The 21,940-nt window shown below is 38.9% G+C and overlaps 1 protein-coding gene across 1 annotated transcript; it reads right to left on the bottom strand.

The window, feature by feature from the left end:
* Positions 1–291: 291 nt before the first annotated feature.
* On the bottom strand, positions 292–21,227 carry LOC108270284 (cytosolic phospholipase A2 zeta). Its single transcript, XM_017476809.3, has 20 exons — positions 21,119–21,227; positions 17,041–17,113; positions 15,187–15,323; positions 14,245–14,373; positions 12,524–12,564; positions 11,642–11,684; positions 11,232–11,283; positions 10,984–11,123; positions 10,596–10,670; positions 10,370–10,404; positions 9,999–10,137; positions 8,373–8,509; positions 6,560–6,782; positions 6,295–6,409; positions 6,046–6,189; positions 5,835–5,942; positions 4,298–4,468; positions 3,967–4,136; positions 3,580–3,766; positions 292–808 (listed from the first exon to the last, which is right to left on the bottom strand). Exons 1-20 carry the CDS (start codon positions 21,212–21,214, stop codon positions 603–605), a joined length of 2,421 nt encoding a protein of 806 aa, XP_017332298.1. The 5' UTR covers positions 21,215–21,227; the 3' UTR covers positions 292–602.
* Positions 21,228–21,940: the final 713 nt, after the last annotated feature.

The raw sequence follows: 21,940 nt of genomic DNA, 5'->3' as shown, positions 1-21,940 counted from the left end.
CACTTTATAGTATAACTCGTTGAAAATTCTACCATAAAGAGTCATCATAATGAGTCATACTAGGTAGGGCTTCTCAGAAAGTGTTGATAATAACATGTCAGGGAAGGTTGTGATTAAGAATCACATTTCTGTTTAAAAAAAAAAAAGACAGTATTTCAGTATTGTCTGTGATGCAGTATTTTTAAATAAGACGATAATCCCTATAGCGGTGTGGAGCGCTAATGTTCTCTCTGTACTGTGACTGAAACCCATTAGATGGTTTATTAGAACAACGTCAGAACAAAATATAACTGAATTAAAAAGAAATTTATTTCAGAATCTCATTACAGACAAGCCTTATCAATCTCCAAATCTTAAATAATTTATCATCTATATAGATGTGTATATATATATGTATATAAATCTATATCTATCTACATATATACATATGTCAATTGTACATAAGATGATTAAGATGATCACTCTGTTTCTAAAACATATTTCTCTTGTAAACTGATCTGAATGAAATATAAACACACAATCATTGTAAACTGATTTCCTTCATTTCTTATTCCCCTGGTTAAGGTAGTGTGCAGTATTTTGTACTTTCGCTTGAGGGCGTGTTAACAAAGGCTCTTTTTGTTCAGCGCTTTCTTCAGTGCATTTTGGACGACTTCTCGGTTGTTCACAATGTTGTAGGAGGCGAGGTCCACCAGTCTTTGGACATCTTCTGACTGAAATGTGATGTTCATGGTATTATACGGAGAGGAGTTGGAACTCACATCAATATTTCCTTCATCTAGTTCCTTCTTTCCTCTTCTCTTTACTCCTGTAATGATAACGTTAATGAGTTTGACCTGTCATCAGTAATGTTTAAATAAGATGTTTTATAAACACGAAAAGGTAAGTTGCTAGACTGCGACTCTCTTCTCTTATTGTCTAGTTCAAGGGTTGTCAGGCCAGTTGTAGTTTGGATGAGAACCCTGTAAAATATTTCAGCACAACAAAACAAGTGCTCAAAAAAAAAAAAAAAAAAAAAAAATAGCAGAGCTGATTAATGTTTTTTTTTTTTTTTTAAACTGACCCGTTTATTGCAACATGATCTATCCCGACTCCTGAAGATTCTTTGTTGTGGCTTGTTGTAACCAGTTACACACTACCAACCGGAGAGGTGAAAGCCAACATGTTATGATTTGAAACTAGAGAATCTCCAGGTTAGGATTCTTAGGAAGAGAGAAAGTGAAACTACATAAGAAAGTAAGTTATCTGACTGAAACTCAATAACAAGGTGTATCTTTCTGTCATGCTGGGACACAAGGCAGTGTAAATACTTTTTAACATTTATACATATGTCAACTGTAGGGAAGATGATTAAAATGATTGTGACGGCGGGCCTGCGGCACACACACAATGCACATCACGACCCTCAAGCAAGTGCCGGTGGGGTGCTGAACGGACAGTGCCATTTCGGCACCCTGGTTGTTTTGGACAGCAAGAGCGCACATGGCACATGCCAGCCGGGGCAGCAGAAACACAGACGGCTGGCAGTGGATGATTAGAGTGGCTTCTCCACACCGCTTGAGAGAACAGAAGCGGCTATAAAAGGGCGCAGCAGAGACAGTGTGCTGAGTTCAATTCAATTCAATGCAATTTTATTTGTATAGCGCTTTTTACAATGGGCATAGTCTCAAAGCAGCTTTACAGAAACATATAAACACAGGATACAGATTTTAAATGTGTGAATTTATCGCAATTGAAGAACCAGAGGGATGAGCCCATGCCCACCGAGCCGGACACGGCCTCTCTGCAGCATGTCATCAAACCTTGGCTTACTTTACCCCACCACTTACTTTATTGTATCCAACAGACTCCTATACTGTCGGGCCAAACGCTGGGGCCAACCTTGTGACCTCCTGGTCTTTCTTTGCTCCAAGACTTGGCCCCTGATGCACCTGGCCCACAGTCACCCACTCGGAGGCCACCTCGGAGCCCACAACACCTTGGCCAAGCTGCGAGATCGGTTCCTCTTGCCCTGTATGGATGCTGACGTCCAGGCCTTCTGTCAGCAGTGCCCTCAGTGCCAACAAACAGCACCCCAGAAATCTCTGTCCGCGCCTCTTATCCCCGTCCCCATTATCGGCATCCCCTTCAAGATGGTGGGCATGGATCTCGTAGGGCCACTTCCAAAGTCTGCCTGGGGTCATGAATATATACTGGTGATCCTTGATTACACCACCAAGTAACCTGAGGCAGTCCCAGAGCCTATTTCAAAGGCTCTGGGATGCCAAAGAACCACAGAGAGAGCAATTATCTCCAGTTGGAAAAACTCGGCACAGTGGTGAACCTTCCCATAAGTGGCCGACCTTCCAAAATTCCTCGACGAGCACAGCAACGACTCATCAAGGAAGTCACAAACGAGCCAAAGACAACATCAAAGGACCTACAGGTCTCTCTTGCATCAATAAAGGTCACTGTTCATGACTCCACTATCAGAAAGACACTGGGCAAAAATGGCATCCATGGAAAAGTGGCCAGGTGAAAACCACTGCTGACCCAGAAGAACAATGAGAGCGTTCTCAAACCTTTTGTTTGAGAAGGTTCTGTGGATTGATGAGTCGAAAGTGGAACTGTTTGGAAGACAGGAGTCGCGTTACATCTGGTGTAAACCAATCACAGAATTCCACAAAAAGAACAGCATACCTACTGTCAAGCATGGTGGTGGAAGTGTGATGGTGTGGGGATGCTTTGCTGCTTCAGGGCCTGGTCAACTTGCAATAATTGAGGGAAGCGTGAATTCTGCCCTCTACTAGAAAATCCTAAAGACGAATGTCTGGTCTTCAATCTTCAAAGTTGAAACTCAAGCGCAACTGGATTATGCAGCAAGTCTACTACTGAATGGCTCACAAAAGCTCAATTAAAGTTTTGGAGTGGCCTAGTCAAAGTCCTGAACCAACTGAGATCCTGTAGCAGGACCTTAAACAGTTCATGCTCAAACACCCTCCAGAGTGAGGCAAAATTTCACCAGAGTGCTATGAAAGACTGATCTCCAGTTATCGGAAGTGTTTGGTTGCAGTTATTGCTGCTAAAGGTGGTACAAACAGATTTGACATTTTAGGGGGCAATTCGTTTTTCACATGGGTGATAGGTGATGGATAACGTTTTTTATAGTGTGTTTACTCAGGTTGTCTTTGTTTTATGTTTTTACATTCACAAAGACAGAAGAAATACTTATTCACAGCACCGTATATCCCGATCACTGATGGCTGTGGCATTGTCATTGGCATTGTGGCATTGACTCAAGCTCACGATCTCCCAATGCCAAGCTTTTTTTAAAAAAAGGCGTAAAAAAGAGAAGCACTCGGATAGTCCAAATCTCAGACTCAGGAGCTATGAGCTCTTTTTTTGTACTTAAACTTCAATAACTTACAAAACACCTACCATCTCCTCCAGGGATTCTCTATATCCAACATACAAACCAGAGCTTTCTTTATGGCAGTCATAGCGTATAACAAGGGCAATGATGCCAAAGGAAATCATTTCGACTTTAAATGGAATAAACGATATAAATCGATGATGCGTGTGGAAAAAAAGTGCTTCTACCTGGTGCTTTATAGTCTTTGAATGAGATGTTGACGAGTGGAAAATGGATCACGATAGGAGCATCAGGATTCTTCTCATCTTCGAACACATACACTTCCCTGTTTGGCTCAGATTTGTATTTGCTGAAATCTATGTTCGGGAACGGCAGCTTGTGGTCACTGCAGTACTGCTGAGTTTCCTTCAGGGTCTGTTGCACACACATTAGGAACTTGCGAGGATTTTGTGTTTCAAAACATCCAACACGTTATTATAACATAAACACCTTACTTACTACCTTACTTTTAATAAATGTTTCATTTCTCTGGATTCAAATCAACAAGTAGAGTGTGTAAAAAAAAATATTACCGCAAATGATATATCTTTCTTTTTTCCCTTTATCTTTCTCACCTGTAAACGATCCTCAACCCAACTGTAGTCAAGGGACAGGATGACGTCGGCGCGTCTGTGGGGCCGTAGCACAGGAGAGAAAGCCGTGTTAATGGCAAATCCAGGATCCACCAAGCTTAGAGAGGAGTCTGCTGGGGTCAGCTTGTTTGGAAACGCATCCAGATGTGTCTCTAAAGCAGGACAAATCTAATAAGCAAGCATTCTTTCCAAGAAAAAACAAATCCGTGTATATCTTTAGTACACCCTGGATGGGGATGCAGGGAATCACACTTGTACACTATTTATGCATAATAATGAAATTGTAACATTTTATAAGAAAAAGCGTTCTGACCATTAAAGCTATTGAATCCTGGGCTTTTTCTGTACAAGTTGTGCAGGGAGAATCCTCTCAGGAAGTTAAACACAGTGCTGATGATGGGGCAATCATTCAAGAAGCTGCACAGCACTGAAGCCCCTGGACTGACCCGCAAAGTATCCAAGGTCGAGGCATTATTATCGGTCTCTACGAGCCAGAGAAAACATCGATGTTTAGTCATCTGGCAGAGAGATGATTTACAGGGCCGTAATCCAAATCGGCGACCCAAGTCAAAAAGTTATGTCAATATTTATGTGGGCGTGTTGTATGTATTCGGAGATGAGCTAAGCACATGCTTAAACTGATCTCCTGAGCTCCTATGCAAAAATAAACTGTGTACATTTACATTCATTCACTTAGCAGACGCTTTTATCCAAAGCGACTTACAAATGAGAACGATACAAGCAAAGCGATATCAAGCAGAGAACAATACAAGAAGTGCTACCATACCAGATCTATTAATTGAATTCCAGAAGAAGCAAAGTGCAGCGTAGAGGTGTAAGTGCATTTATTTATTTATTTATTTATTTATTTATTTTAATTATGAGTTGGTTAGGTGTTCATAGAAGAGGTGGGTCTTTAGCTGTTTTTTGAAGATGGTGAGAGATTCTGCCGTCCGGATTGAGATCGGAAGTGCATTCCACCACTGAGGAACAGTTAGTGTGAAGGTTCTGGAAAGGGACCTTGCGCCACGCTGAGTTGGAACTGCTAAACGTCGGTCGCTAATCGATCGCAGATTACGTGAGGGAACGTAGGCCTTCAGGAGAGAGTTGAGGTAGGAGGGTGCTGTTCCTGACAAGGTCTTGTAGGTGAGCATCAAGGCCTTGAACTTGATGCGGGCAGCTACAGGAAGCCAGTGGAGGGAGATGAAGAGGGGTGTGACGTGGGTTCTCTTGGACTGGTTGAAGACGATGCAGCATTCCGAATCATCTCAAGGGGTTTGATGGAGCTGGCTGGGAGGCCTGAAAGCAGTCTTGCACCTTGAGGTTGCAAGATGTTTCTTGAGTAGAAGTGTCCAAGATGTGGGTTTTCAATAGCCTCTAGACCACCATGTTTACACACATGGACCTGCCTTTAAGCTAGAATTTGCCAATTGGCGATTTAACAATAAAAATGCAATGATGTATGATATGATATGAAAGAGATGACAATAAATGTTGCAATAAATCTAAATCTAATCATGTCTAAAGTATTGCTGCATGAATAGTCCTAGCTGTAATAATCACGTGAATCACTGCAAATTTGGTCTTATAAAACAATCGGGTTTTCACCGTCGTTATTCGGCAGCTCGTAAAATAGCACTCGGTCCAGTACATCTTTTTATTTTGCTTTTTTTTTTTGTGCAGTGAGAGTTAAACGTGCGTTTGCGTTCTATCTCAGAATCGAGATTCATGCATAACTGACTCACGCCTCTGTTTTACGCAAATGCTATGCAAAAAAATGCTGTTTTTCTGTACATTCCTGTTAAAGATAACAGCAAAGGTGAACATGCCTGATACTAAGATGAACTTACCGATGCTGTCGACCTTATCTCCCAGCTGGGAAGCCCAGGATGGTATCTTACCAGTATAAGTACACCAGAGCTGCACCAGGTTAGCGGAGAACACACTGCTCCACATGCCTACACACACACACACAATTACTTCGTTAGAAAGTATTACACGTAATGTGTCTATTGTATATTGTGAAGCAGAGACTCTCTCTGACACAAACGCAGCACTGACCCAGGAGGAAGGAGATGCGTGTTTCTGATAACTTCTTAATCACATGACCTAGGTAGAACTCGCTCCCAAAAGTTTCTGCAGGGACAAAGGCTCCATATTTGGAGAATCCCACCTCATATGGTGTGAACTCACACCACTCTGTAACTGATCAAATGAATATAACGAGAGGCTGTAACACACTGACACCGGAGTTCAGTTATTCACAGCGGGTTGAACTACAAGTCACAGGTTTGAAGTGCGAGGCTTTACCAGGCCCTAAACTGCCACTGGCGTCCTTCTTCATGTTGACGGCTGTGTAGATTGGGAGCGGGTTCTGGCCCTCAGAGACTGCCTTCTTCTGGTCAGACAGCGTACCTGTGTGTTTCTGAGCCAAAAATAAGATTTAATATCAACGATTACACACGCATTTGTAATCCCTTTTATTTGTAGCGTTTATACGTCTGTAAGTCCCTGTGAATCAGCTATTGCTCAGATTTGACTGGCAGTGCGTTGCTGCGCCAACAGAGAAGCAGACCTTTCCAAAGACGAGCTGTTCTATGACGAGCCCCCAGGTATCGATGAAGGAGACGGAGTGGCCTTCTTTCTCTCGGTTCTGCAGCTCGGAGCGATAATACTGCAGCTGTGTTAGAGAGAAGAGACTGGCTGTGCTCTTAGACAGCTCCTTCTGCGCAGATGCTATCACTTTATCCAGGCCTCCCTTTGACCAAAGTGGGTCGGAGTAGAGACTAGCAGTGGCCCTACCATAGAAAAAAGAAAAAGAATCCGTTTAATACACGACATACAGTGGATCTAAAAAAATAAAAAAATAAAAAAGTCCACACACATCAGTTAAAATGGCAGGTTTTTGTGATAAATCATCAGCAAAATAAATCATATCAGAACCTTTTCTACCTCAATTGTACAATTTGAACCTATTCATTAAAGTGAAACGCAATAAAAAAAACAGAATCATTGTATGGGAGGAAAAAAGTATAAAAATATACGTCTGCACACCTTTTTATAATTGGGAATGCGGCGGTGTTCAGAACGAACCGATTACATTCAAACTCATTTTAAATACAAATGAGTATACATCAATTAAAGTGACAGATTAACCGCACGTAAAGTACAGCTGTTCCTGTAGGATTTTCCTGGCATAATCTTGAAAACATCCAACTAGAAAAGCCATGAACTGCAAAGAGCTTACTAAGCAGGTACAGGATCTCATTGCTGAAAAATATCAATCAGGAGAACGTTACAATTTAATTTTTTATTTTTTTTTCCAGGGCGTTGGATATGCTGTAAAGAACACTGTAAAGACAATAACCAACAAGTGGAAAAATATGGCAAGACAGTGACACTACTAAGAACAGAATGTCCCTTTAAAATTGATGAGAAGATCAGGAAAAACCTGGTCAGGGAGGCTACCAAAGGCAACATTAAAAGAACTTGCAGTAATTTCTGGCAAGTACTGGTTGTTCCCTACACGTCACAACAATCTTCATATCTAAGGACTATGGGGTAGGCTGGCAAGACGGAAGCCTTTTATAACTGAAAAATAAAAATAAGAAACATCCAATCTCCGAAAAGCGTGTGGAATAATGCCTAATGTGATGAGACCAAAGTTGAACTTTTTGAGCATAATACCAAAAGATGAACGGTGAAGCCATCGGTAAAGCATTGATTCAGCAGCATCGTGGTGGAGGGAATAATGAATAGCTCCAAATACCAGTTAATTTTGGCACAACTTAACCGGATAAGTTCGTTTAACTCAAAAAATTCGAGGAAACGAATTTGAGCAAAATTGTGACGCGCGTCTAAAAACCACGTGTCTAAATTTCATTGGCTTAAAAAATGTAAACGTCATGCAGACATGAAGACTGAGACCGACTGCCGACGAGGACGCACACACAACAGTGTGTCTACACCGAGTCTACACACCCCTGTTAAAATGGCAGGTTTTTGTGATAAACCATGCCCTCTTCAGGTCACCCTGCAAATCTTCGATCGGATTTGGGTCCATTCCAAAACCTTGAACTAGTTTTGGTGAAGCCATTCCTTTGTTGATGTGGAGGTTTGCTTCGGGTCCTTGTCATGCCGAAAGGTGGAATTCCTCTTCATCTTAAGTGTTTTAACAGAAGACCGGTTCATTTTTGCTTAAAGGAATTGATTTACCAATGTAAAAATGTTGAGGTAATTACGTTCCTGAGTTAAATGAACTTATCCGGGTGTACAGTGTACATTTTGGCAGAAATTTTGAGAATTCTCACAGAACTACAAAAGGAATAAACAAACAAAAAAACAGAACATAGCATGAAAGTGTGCCTGTGATACTCTTTTATACCTACCAGGTGGAGCCAGACACAGATGTGATGTAGCTGATGGCGTCGAGCAGGCCGAGGCTCTTCAGTCCTTTCATAGAGCCGTACATGCCCGTCATGGCCCTGGAGCTGCCACCTGAACACACCACAGCCACCATCGGCACCTAAACACACAGACCATGCACTTTTATACAGTTAGCACACACTATTTGCACACATGAAGTCTCTTTTTAATTCTTTTAAAATAATTTTTACACCCAGTGGTCAAAAATGGTGGTCAACAAGCACTACTGAAGGCCAAAGGGCAAGAATCATACTGCGCCATCCTCAGGCGGACGAGCAGTGGACGAGACAGATAATGACAGGGTTGCCAGATAGGGTTAGTTTAAAAATACTCCAAATCCCCCCACCATATGGTTTCATAGCACATAACTGGAATTAAATCCAAGACATTTACACAAAACAAAGGCAAAGTTTAAGTGCATACAGTGTGTATATGTATTACAGATCAATGTCTTTTCCTCTCCCAATCCAGTGGTTCTGTACGTCATAGACACGCTGTCTGCACTGAAACTGCAATTTTGCAGAAGTTGCATGATGTTTAATTAATTCGGAATCTTTTGCTATCTTGGCTTATGAACCCCGTCATTAACTGTTGTGCTTGCTAATCGTCCTCCAACAAAAATGCTAATAGAACAAGCATGGGGAAGTCTAATAGTGCTTGTTCCAGCTCTCGTTTTTGGCCACTGAGTGTAATAATAACTCTATGGAAGTGGGGAAGAACACGAGTAATGGTGGTAAAACAAAAATGTGATCCCTAATAACATTTGTACCTAACATCCTGGGAAAAACACAGGAATCCCGCAAGAATTTCCAGTTACACACAGACAACCAACTACCCCAATATTCCCTCTAATGGACTTGATAGGGATATTATACACGGTCTTAAAAAAAAAGTGTTCTTCATACGGTTATTTGTATAATTATCCCTCTACTGAAGGACTTATGACATTAACATAAACATTTTTTATTGATTTTTTATCACTTGAATTTGTTCAACTTGAAGTAGTTGGGAAATTGTTGCCGTGTGGTAACAATGTACGATGATGGAAAGTATCATGTCAGAAATAACAGGAAAATGTCAAATTGGAGATCAATTAATTGGTGCCATATGGCAACGCCATGCAGTAAAGAGTTAAGGATTCCATCCATCCATCCATCCATCCATCCTCTATACCGCTTACTCCTTTTCAGGGTCACGGGGAAACCTGGAGCCTATCCCAGGGAGCATTGGGCACAAGGCGGGGTACACCCTGGACAGGGTGCCCAGGGTTAAGGGTTCTTGGATTGCTAAAAAAGAGTTCCACTTTGGGAAGCTTCCTTTAAAAGAAAACACTCTAATGTAGTGTATACTACACAGAACCTTTAAGGGTTCCAAAAATTTGGTTCCATCCCTAAAGCTCAGTTATAGGCTGTCTAACCTGGTTATTTATAGTAAATTAATAATAAAGTCAGGAGGGTCGGATAAATGAATAACTCATTAAATGACTCAATAAAAAGCTCAGATAGGTGTGCTAGTTCTAATTGTAATTAAAACTTTATGTAATTATTTGCGTGTGTGTATGTGTGTGTTGTTAGATATTAGTCTCATACCTGGTTGGGATCCAGAGGAGTTTTGAGGTTTAAAAACGTCTGCAGTGCACGAGACACCACCTGTTTCCTTTTCACCAGAAACGCTTTCTCCTCTGCAGGTATGTCAAAATCCAGACGCACCTTCATGTCCTCCTCAGGGCTACACACACACACAGACACACACACACACACACACACACACACACGCACACACACAGGTGCCTGGCTATAATCACAATCATGAAATTATTAGACATTAAAGAAGAATTAATTTTCCAGGCAAGAATGAGTAAGTGAAATATTCATTTATTATGTACTGAAATGTCTTAATGAAATAAAAAAAAAAAACTCCAAGATGGACGTATAATATTAATAATAATTTTTAGCAGTACCTGTCCACTGTGTTCAAATGTAAATTTACTCTTTCCTGTGGAGTAAAACAAACATTTTCGGCATTTAATTCTGCATCAAATATAAAGTTCTCCGAATGCATAATGCCCCAATCGCAAGAATAAAGCATCTCAGAATAACATTTAAGAATTCACAATGACATGTGGTAGGAGAAATACAATACTACAACAACTGAAATGTTCACAGTATGATAAAATCATCAGCCACCTTTGCCACAGGAAGAGAGAGTGTAGTGTTGGGTCCAAACTGGGTTACAGGAGCTACTACTGGGCTTCCCTTATCCTTCTCATCATCATCATCATCATCATCCAAAACAGATGAAACAGGTAAACAACAACAAAAACAAAACAGATAGTAAGCCAGATCCAGCCACTACTCAGACAAAAATCCTACTGAAATGGCATTTTAGCACTAACTCTCGCTTTATGCTTCACTGATTAGACTCTCGTCTGAGCTTCTTTAAGTGCTTTGTAAAGTTGATTAATATTAGAAGAAGAAGAATTAGATGAAAGCCTTTATTTGTCACACGTACATATACGACATATACTTATTATAACAATTCAAAAGGACGTGATGATGCGACGCAAAACTGTACCATCCGGAGTTCGATCTCGGTCTCCAGATTTTTGTTGATGTAATAGCGTAGAGTCTGCATGAGGCTGATGTTCTTGGACATGGAGATCACTTGATCTTCTTTATACGCTCCTTGTAACTTGAACAGCATTTCACGTCGAACTAAAATACACACACATTATACGGGTAGCAACCATGCGACATCCATACTCCACTGAAACTATGAAGGGATTTACAGGTTCAACTGGACACGTTTTTTTTTCTTCTTACCACCAGGGGGCATTTTGTCCAACTTCACCTCCAGGGTAGACAATGGGGCGGCCTAAAATCACAACAAAATGCATGTGATGAATATGAACTGCCCATATTATTCCCATATTTTTAATATAGAAAAATGAGTCTATATTTACTCACATTACCGATATAGTTTAGTGTCTGTACTATGCATGTGCTGTAGTAATTTATTATTCATAAAAATTATTAATTTTAAATAAATTCTTAAAATATTTACTCTAAAATCCAGCAGCAGTCCCGTCTTCACAATTTATATGAATATTAATGTGCTCGTTCTAATACTTACCAATATATATACATAGAGAGAGAGAGAGAGAGAGAGAGAGAGAGAGAGAGAGAGAGAGAGCTAAGCAATATATAAGTATAGCTATAGTAAGAGCTCTTACCAATAGGACTCCATTAGACAGGTACTGAACAGGTGCTTCAGAACTGTAACACAAACACATGGACATAAAGATCCGCAAACTTCATCTTAATGTCACAAGGGTGTTCATTCTAGTCCAGAAGGCATGTGTAGACTAAATGTATCTCTCTTTTTACCCCCAGATTGCACACAATATAAAAAAAAATCACTATGGCCTATCACACAATCATTTAAGAAAACAAAAGTGTCTTACTATTTAACACAGTTCTAGAAATAAAAATTCTATTAATATATAAATATAATTTTAAAAAAATATGATGAGATATATAAATATATTCGATCTAAAATATCGACATCTTTTATAAGATTTAGATTTAGCTACTGTGGTCAGTATCTATTTATTTACTGTATGTTTTTCCTTCTTGTTAAGTTGGAAAGAATCCCATTTTACACTGACGAGAGCAAAGTTCAGGGCACGCTTTGAGAAAGTTATTAATAAATAACGAAGATTAGTGTATGAAGACGACAAGACCACACACTGATTTTGTAAATATAGATATCATTTTTGCAGATTATCAGACGTGACATGGAATTTATTTTTTTTTCTATTGTATTAACATCGAAAAAAGATGGGATTTGTGTACATTTAAAGAAAAAATGAACTTATTTCATTGGACGAATACGAGACAAATTCAGGATGAATCATCAAAATCTTTTAACCATTAACCTGGAAATTAAAATAAGATGATATCCAAAACTGTTTTTGGGGGTTATTTATTTATTTATTTATTTATTTGTTTATTTAGAAAGATATATGCTTCCTCTGAGACATAAAACTGCTAGCCTCCATACTTATTGGTCTGTAGAGTAGGTGACGTGTCATTTTCAAGCTTGCGTCTGTTACCTCTCTGTTATCTCAAATTCCACCCACAGCTTGTCCTTCTTCTGGAAATAGAACCAGCAATCATTTATTAGCTTCAGCTTTATGCAATTAATTAAGTACGGAAAAGCAAACATTCTGTACACGACACGCCATGATATTTGTAGAACAAACCGATGTACTACATTTAATTTACACTCACATACTGTACGTTGCAATTTGTACCAGCCCATAAGCTATGTGCTATATGGAATACTGGGACAAATCTTAAAGTTGCAGTACTGAAATTTTGCCTCTGTGTCTCCATCTCTGAAACATACGATTGCAAGTCACTTGCGGAGTTTTAAAAAATAATTTTTTTTTAAAAAAAAAAACATTTTTTACGTGGGTTGTGATTTCGCTCTGCTCCTCTGCACCGATGAACCTGATGTTTAAAGGTATACTTATCAGAGTTGCCAAGTCTGCTTATTATACTCGACTTTGAGCTTCTTTTTTAACCCTGAAGTCTCTTGAAATAAAATCACCTTTTTTGGGGTTTGTTTTAAAAAATATGGTTGCTTGTTAGGAAAATCTGACAAGTGATTTCGTTTTTTTTTTTTTTTTTTTTTACATTAATGGTCGCTATTTTCCCCAATGCACTGGCACTGTCTGCTCACAGCATCACAATAACATCAGTGCTGTAGTGTGCATGTATTTCGTCCTCCCGCAATTACACTGTAAAACCGGATAAGTTCATTTAACTCCAAATTTTTAAGTTCATAAATCAATTTCTTTAAGCCAGACACACTTAAATATAACAGTAATTTCTTTTAAATTACAAAGTTTGAGTTAACTTTTTGTTATATTTAAGTGTATTTGGCTTAAAGAAAGTGATTTATCAATTTAGAAATTTTGAGGTAATTAGTTTCCTCACATTTTTGTGGAGTTATATGAACGTATCAGGTTTTACAGTGTATAAACTTTAATGCCGTTTCATGATTTATTTTTTTGTATTAAATAAATTCTGTTTTGCTTTTCAAACTGCGAGTGGTTTCAGTTTAATATGCCGCAGGCTCATTTATTGAGTCTGTTTATGTTGAGGCCGTAACAGGCTATAATAATATTGGGCTAGTTTTTGAAGCATTCCCATTCGGACTGCGGGCTCTCCGCAGTTCGAGGTTTCTCGGTTTTGACAACAGCTGATTCCCCAGATGTCAACGATGATTGCGTTTAGAACGATCCAGATTAAAGCAGCCATCTAGATGACAAGTTTAAATTCCAAGCAACTGTTGTAAGAACAAGCTACAAACACTCCACCATCCTCAGCCCCCACACAGGCGATATAGCAGCCGGCTCTTCTTCTTTCTGTTTACGGACGTGACGTAACCACGCAAAGACGAATGACGTCCCGCGAATTTTCCCGTGAAATCTGACCTGACAGCTCAAATTATAAATCATTATTGTAAGCTCACCGTTGTGAATCGGGGTAAGGTAAGGAGACAGATTTGAACAGTGATTTTTATTTTAATGTACTTGCTCAATAATTAATTTTTGTTCATTTTTAAACCAAATACAATTTCTGTACTGCAGCTTTAAGTATGTTAAAATCAGTTAGTGTTACAGCAGGGCGGTATTGGCATGATGTGGTTCTGGTTCTGTACTTTTAATTTATTAATAACACTTTATTTTATTTTTCATATCATGAGAATGTTATTACCTGCTTGAATCTGAACTCATTTCTGAACTTCTGAATGTCCAGAGCTTACCTTGTCATCCGTGATGAAGACTTTGGTTTCCTTCTGACCCAGTTTGAGGGTGCTGACGTCGAACAGAATCCCGGTGCAGTAGTCATCCCTCATTATGTCTTTGTCATACAAATTTATCTCTAGAACATTCTAGCAGAGAGAGCAAAAGGCCTCTTAGTTACACCGAAGCATTGTGAATCTGTTTACACTATTCATACACTGTATTGATTGGCATGTCTTATTGTATGTAATTAATTAGGCTCTGGGTTCAACACAAAGAAGCCAAAGAACACTAACTAAACAGGTTTGTGTATGTCATTGATACAGGAAGTATAATGTTATGTGGGGTCCGGTTTTAAACTGTTACACCCCATGAATGGCTTCACTCTGGGCTGGATATGGAAAGCCATTGGCTTTGGACTGAGGTGTGTACATGAAGAATATGTCAGGAATAATTTGACAGTGTCACGTAACGGAGCCTGAGAAGGATGCAAGTGCAGTTTCGAGTTTTATTAAGAACAGATAATCCAAAAGGCAAGGCTTATAACAAGTCCATTATTCCTCCTATTCCACAGCAATTAGCCAGTGATTGGAACTTGTATTCGTGAAAAATTGACACATACTTTTGATTTATTTATAGTAATGTTTAATGATGTGGAACGTCTTTAAAAGAAGCGTGTCATGTTAATGTTAATGAAAAACTGTCCAATGCAACGTGAAGACACTCCTGTGTCTGCAAACTTCAGACGAAAAAGATCGTTAAATATATATCTTGCAACCAGAATTACTAGAGCTGTGTAAAAATGAGAAAAGTAATCGAAGAATTTCTGATCAGATTTGAGAGTACTCTCAGGAGTACCTGAATATTGATATAAGGTTGATTAGATCAGACTATGGACGAGATGGAAAATTACCGGGAGTAGAATTGACAGAAAATTCACAGGGCCTGCTGTGAGTGAGTACCTTCGCCTGGCTGAAGGTGCGGAAGTGGAAGGTCTCGTTCCACTCGGGTGTCCCAGAGTTAATGATTGTCTTGGTTCTCAGAGTACAAGCCGAGGCTGTGGGCAGGCGCAGGGTCACATAGAGGTCAGGCTGTGAAACTGTAGGAATATATATGACGCTGAGTAACACAGAGTGGGTAAAATGCAGTTTAATTATTACATTACAGGTCAATCATGCAACATTCTGAGCCTCAGTATTACAGTTAAGGTCAAAAGTTTACGTAAACCTAGACTCACATTTCACATTACCGTACACTTCCTGTATTAATTCAGTTAGGGCTTTTGTTTACTTTGTGTAGCTTTCAACAAGCTTATAACGTTTGTTCATTCCTCCTCACAGGAGTGACACAGACAGGTTTGTGGGCATACTTGCTCAGACAAGCTCTTTCAGTTCAGTCCATAAATGTTCTACGTGATTCAGGTCAGAGGTTTATTTATTTATTTATTTATTTTATTACAACTTTGGAGGTATACTAAGGATCATTGTCCTGCTAGAAGACCCGGATTTGTCCAAGTTGTAAGCTTCTGGCTGATGTTGCCAGATAATCCTCATTCCTCATGTGCACCAGCACTTTGTCCCGTAAAACATCCTCACAACATGATGCTACCACCCCCATGTTTCACATTTGGGAAGGTGTTCTTTGGATAAAAAGCCTCCATATATACATACCTCCATAAATAATTTGGAGGGGGGGGTCAGTATGGTAGCATGAAAAGTATGGAGCTGTGAAATGAATGAGTGAATGAATGAATGTCTTTAGTCTAGTGCATGTAAAGTCTTGCGCTCAACTACTGTATATAACTGTATATTAGCAGATCATATGAGGGGTTTTTTTTAATACACAGAACAGTCTTGATATGGAAAACCTTTGTTTTAGGGTTCTACAGTACACAGAATCTTTTAAGGGACATCACCAGAGGGACAACTGAGAAACTCTTTTAAAGGCCGAGGGGGATTTACGAAGTACTGCACGGTTCTGGTGCATTATTTATGGACAATAAAATGTCACCAAATTGAATTGTAATTGTATGATTAAAGAAATGACTTTTTATGATAAAGTGGCAGTGTGACACATGTCCGTCATCAGGTAGGTTTATCTTTTAACTGTCATATGGACACATGCCTAGATGGCCGTCATGGATATCCTGTATTCATACCATTCAGCGTGTTGAACGTCTCCACGTCTGGAAACATAAAGGCTTTGGAATGTTGTGCGTGGGCGAGTCTTTCTTCATACTTGCACATAATATGAACATTAAAATCATTTTATGTGCTTTAAGTGGTGTTTTTTTTTTTTTTTTTAATTAAATATCTTAAAAAGCATTGAAATAACGTAGGCATCGCTTAACGGTGCTGCTTAGTATACAGAGATTTTTAATTACTGTACAATGTTACTGTACGTATCATTTTAGAGATGAATGCTGACATACGTTTAGTTAGTGAGTGAGTTAGTTAGTGAGTTAGTTAAAATCTTGTGTTCTGTTGCAACTACAAGAAATAAATTATTAAATGGGGTTTTTTTTCTCTTAATTTATACATACAGATATTTAGAAATGATTGGTTATGAAATTGGAAAATACTAAAGATTTTCTAAACGTTGTTATTGTTGTTGTTATTGTGATAGGAAAATAATTATAGAATGCTACTTAGGCCAACATCTGATTATCTGATCATGTGTACTTAGTTTAGTTTAGAAGAAAGGCTGGTGATAAATTATATGTAAGTTAGTATGTGTTAGTTAGTGTGTGTGTGTGTGTGTGTGTGTGTGTGTGTGTGTGTGTGTGTGTGTGTGTGTGTGTTGAACGAGGGACGTACAGTAGTCGTATGAATGCTCGATCTTTCCTCGTAGCACTGTGACAGAGAGGTTCCAGCGTGGTGCGAGTTCCTTCTGTAACACACAGGTAACAAGAAGAACTGAGATGTTTGTGATAGACTGAAAGTGTTTGAATTAACCTCACCATAACTGAACACACACGTCTGCTCACGGACATAATCGTGCTTAATAAAACCTTTTCATGATCGTTTTTGTAGTAGTTTGTCTACCTTCTCTGGGTATACTGTAGTTATATGATGCATGATGCTCTGACCTTACTTCTCAAGCAATATTTCCTTCTGCAAGATGAAAGTAGTTGATCTCTGTAACTGCGTCTTCACTCGTATTGCTTGAGGTCTATGACTAAAACATCATATTATCTCTGGCATACTCAGTGGTCTTACAGGTCGTAAGAAAAAAAAAGTCAGCGGGTGCGTGTGTGTGAGAGAGACGTGTGTTTTCTGCGGGTTTTGCTGACCAGAATGCTTACGACGTGTTTATGTTAATGACTTAAAGGACGAGTAGTGCGTTTCAGTGCTTTACGACCCCTACCAATGTGTACATTTGTGGTTTAAGTGAATCTTTGTAACTGAAATGACTTTTGTGGTTAGTATCAGTTTGTGTAACTAATCTATCAGAAAATACTACACCTGGGGACTGAATGTGTTAGATGTATTAGAATTGTGAACATTGTCCCCACGGGCTGACAGTCAAGTTGTGTACATTTATGAGCTCTGGTGACAGTGTCTGAAGTGTGTGTGTGTGTGTGTGTGTGTGTGTGTGTGTGTGCGTGTGAGAAACACTGAGACGCACGACTCTCTCCTTAATTCGTTAACATAAACACATTTGTAAGCATTCTGGTCAGCAAAACCCCCCAGAAAACACGTCTCGGTCTCGCTCTCTCTCAAACGCATGCACGCACACACACACACACACACACACACACACACACACACACACACACACACACACACACACACACACACACTTCAGACACTGTCACCAGAGCTCGTAGATGTACACTATCTACAGAACTGTCAGCCGGGGAAACACACGTGGAGGGCGGTGTGAATAGGCATGATCTTCTGTATTCACCATCAGTTCTGTGTATCCGCACCATTCTTATAAAACTCCGTCTTTAAAACGTTTACCTCCTAAAGGCACCCTATTTAGACGGTATGTATTTATGACGGTATTTTTTTTTTTACATTTCTTCGGCCATATCGATGGTTTCTATGTTTTAGGGTGTTTATTTCAGTAAATTTTTATTCAAAGTCACGCCATTTTCTCAAAAATGTATGACCTTTAACCTACACCTGTTAAGATAATGATGGTTGGTGGTGACCTTTAACCTACACCTGTTAAGATAATGATGGTTGGTGGTGACCTTTAACCTACACCTGTTAAGATAATGATGGTTGGTGGTGACCTTTAACCTACACCTGTTAAGATAATGATGGTTGGTGGTGACCTTTAACCTACACCTGTTAAGATAATGATGGTTGGTGGTGACCTTTAACCTACACCTGTTAAGATAATGATGGTTGGTGGTGACCTTTAACCTACACCTGTTAAGATAATGATGGTTGGTGGTGACCTTTAACCTACACCTGTTAAGATAATGATGGTTGGTGGTGACCTTTAACCTACACCTGTTAAGATAATGATGGTTGGTGGGGACCTTTAACCTACACCTGTTAAGATAATGATGGTTGGTGGTGACCTTTAACCTATACCTGTTAAGATAATGATGGTTGGTGGTGACCTTTAACCTACACCGGTTAAGAAAATGACGGTTGGTGATTACCTTTAACCTACACTTGTTAAGAAAATGACAGTTGGTGATGACCTTTGACCTACACCAGTCAATACCTGTCAACATAAATATGATTGATGATGACCTTTGACCTAGACCTGTCAAAACAAGGTTACAATACATACAAACCACTGCTCTCTCTCTTAATCATACTGGAATGCTCCCTTTCTTCAGCAGGACATTACAGGAACTGGGTATTCACTGGAATCATAAATTGATGAGGCCTTGCTTCCTAGTAACATTATTTGATCCTGGAACAAATTTCATAAGACTCACTAACTTGGAAATATTACAATTTGATATGCAAAACAACTTGAAACCCATTTCATCTTCTAGTTGGTCGCTCAGCTGCGATGGCTTGATGTTCCATCCAGGGTGTATCTCTGCTCCAGTGTTCCTGTTATAGACCCCAGATCCACCACGGCCCTGACCAGAATAATGTGCTTACTGTGCGTTAGTCAGAGAGCTGCTACCACACTAGCATAAAGTACAATAGAAAATGGATGAGAAGGATGAAAACTGTTTAATCATGATTCATTTCCACCTACAAAAGTTGGATTAACTTTAAGTCTATGGGGTGGCAGTCATTTTGCCAACATAACAGTTTCTGGATCAGTTGACCGTTTGCTCCAACTCCACCCAAACTCACTGATGAGGGATTACTAACTGTGTTTCATAAACTCCCAATTACAGGGGAATGAGGAAAAACAACTGTTAAGTAGCTTTTGGCTTGGAGAGCCTTTACGAGCACCAAATCCAGAATGTAATAAATATGAATAAATATTTAATACGGGCAATTACTATACATCAATGTTGTTTGTATGGATAATATTTATACTCATCATTACTTATTAATAGGACAAATATTGTAGGGGTGTAAACCGCTATACAATATGATTTCAGTTCTTAAGGCACGGATTCACCATTTGGCCATACGATTAAATCTGCTACGATATGATTTGATTCGATTTAGTACCCTCTGATCGATATGTGAACAACTTTGTTCAGAATCTGGTGTAGGCCTACCATTAAAGACATGATGACATAGAGAAGGACTATTTGAAGTATCAGAGTTATTGGCAAATCACCTTGCTAGCCTTTTTACACTTCGGTTTAAAATATGAATTATTTGCACACCGGTTTTCTGTCCTTTTTTTTTTTTTTTTTTTTTTTTTTTTAAAGTAATAATTGATTTATTATTAATTGCAATCAACACTAATTGATTGATAGTGAATTTTAATTGATAATAATTGACTTAAGATCTGTTTCAAGCACTGCCTTTTAAACCGATGCATCAATCCAAATCATCCAATCGTTGCACTTTTCTTTTCTACATTAAATCATTTGATTGGATCCGTTAAGCTGGATTGGACATTGAAAAGCACAACAGCCCGTTTTGCTGATATATATTGTACAGCCGTTAGTCGGATGAGAGAAAAACAGACCTTCATGATTTATAACAAGTACTTTTGAAGGTCGAAATGAAAAAAAAAATGTCCCCCCTTCCCCCTTGGAAATATAATTGAGAGTACACATATTCAATTTCAATAACATTCAAGTGTTATAGCACTTTTTAAAAAAGACCTCCAGAATAATACTTAAGTTTAGAAAAGAAGTACGATTCAAAATATAATAAGTGTTTCCCACCCCTGATCACAGTCCTGTCAAACCAGTCTTTTCCATTAGCTAATCTTCCTCATCTAAACACATATTCACAATGCAGTTCTGCCTTCCTTACGCCAGTGCACTGGCATTTAACTCTGAGCTGTCAAACAAGTTAACCGCTCACCCGGTTTAAAGAAGATCTGTTTGTTTATATATATATATATTTTTTTTTTTTTGTATATAAAAGTGCAGCAAATATATTCAATGCATTATACGTTGGAGCAATCTTACCCAATAGGTGAGTGTCTTTCCTTTAAACACACCTGGACATTAAAAATGGAGGAAATGGCAACCTGCACTCTCTCCTCAAGCTCTTGGAGTAGTAGATTACATTTCTAAAACATTCTTTATATCCTGTTTCATAACCTTTTTTTTTTTTTTTTTCATAAATTCTACAAATGTCAAAATTCAGTCCATTTAAACCAAACGTTCGCATTCGTTTTCTGTTTCCTCCTTACTCACCTGTCCCTTCAAAATCTACGCATGCATGTGTGTTTGACTCTCTATCTAAAGTATCTATTTACAGAACAGGTATTTTATCCAGAACTGCAACATTACCTTAAGTTACTAAGGTTCAATGGAAATGAGAAAAACAGTACCTTCATTTGTAACTGTCGTACGATATCCTTTGGCTGAAGAGAAAAGTATAACTTCAAGTCAGAGAGCGACTTATAACTGCTTTTTATATCGTTCATAAGCCACGCCCCAAAAATGAATAGTAATAACAGCTCCTGGTCATTTTCCTCATATTTAGGTAGACCTGAATGAAACATTGTATAATGGCAAAACCACATTTTATTTCCTCTGGCCCTTGAAGAATTTATTCTGTCGTTGTTATATGTTTGTTTTCAAATTCAGAAATGTAACTTTATTATAAATAGTATGGTATGGTATCACATCGTATCCCATAGTGTAGAATAAGTTAATGTAGAATTTTGTGTAGAATTGTTAAGACATGCTGGATACAAGAAAGTTCTAGAAACTGAAACATTTCCTTCACTCAGATGAATAGCATATATATTATATATATATATATATATATATATATATATATATATATATATATATATATATATATATATATATATACCAACCAAGTACCGTTCACGCCCGAGTCTGCTGACACGGCCAATCGAGTCCCTCTCATGCCCGAGTCTGCTGACACGGCCAATCAAGTTCCTCTCACGCCCCAAGTCTGCTGACACGAGGAACCTGCTACTGGTCGGACAATGACTGCATTTGAACCTGAGGTTAGGTTCTGTCATATCACAGCAAACCAGTGACTACATTCCCCATCCTGCACTGCGGCCTACAAACACGGCTGCCATGGACTACAATTCCCATACGCACACTTTCACCTTCTCAAGAATCCTAATCAATCTTATTTGCATTTGTATCCGTCCTAACCTTCTTTACACGGA

Source organism: Ictalurus punctatus, chromosome 9 (assembly GCF_001660625.3).
Source record: "Ictalurus punctatus breed USDA103 chromosome 9, Coco_2.0, whole genome shotgun sequence".
In the NCBI taxonomy this organism is placed as follows: Eukaryota; Metazoa; Chordata; class Actinopteri; order Siluriformes; family Ictaluridae; genus Ictalurus; species Ictalurus punctatus.
Note: the sequence above shows the minus strand (reverse complement) of the source record. Positions and strands in the feature narration are given on the sequence as shown.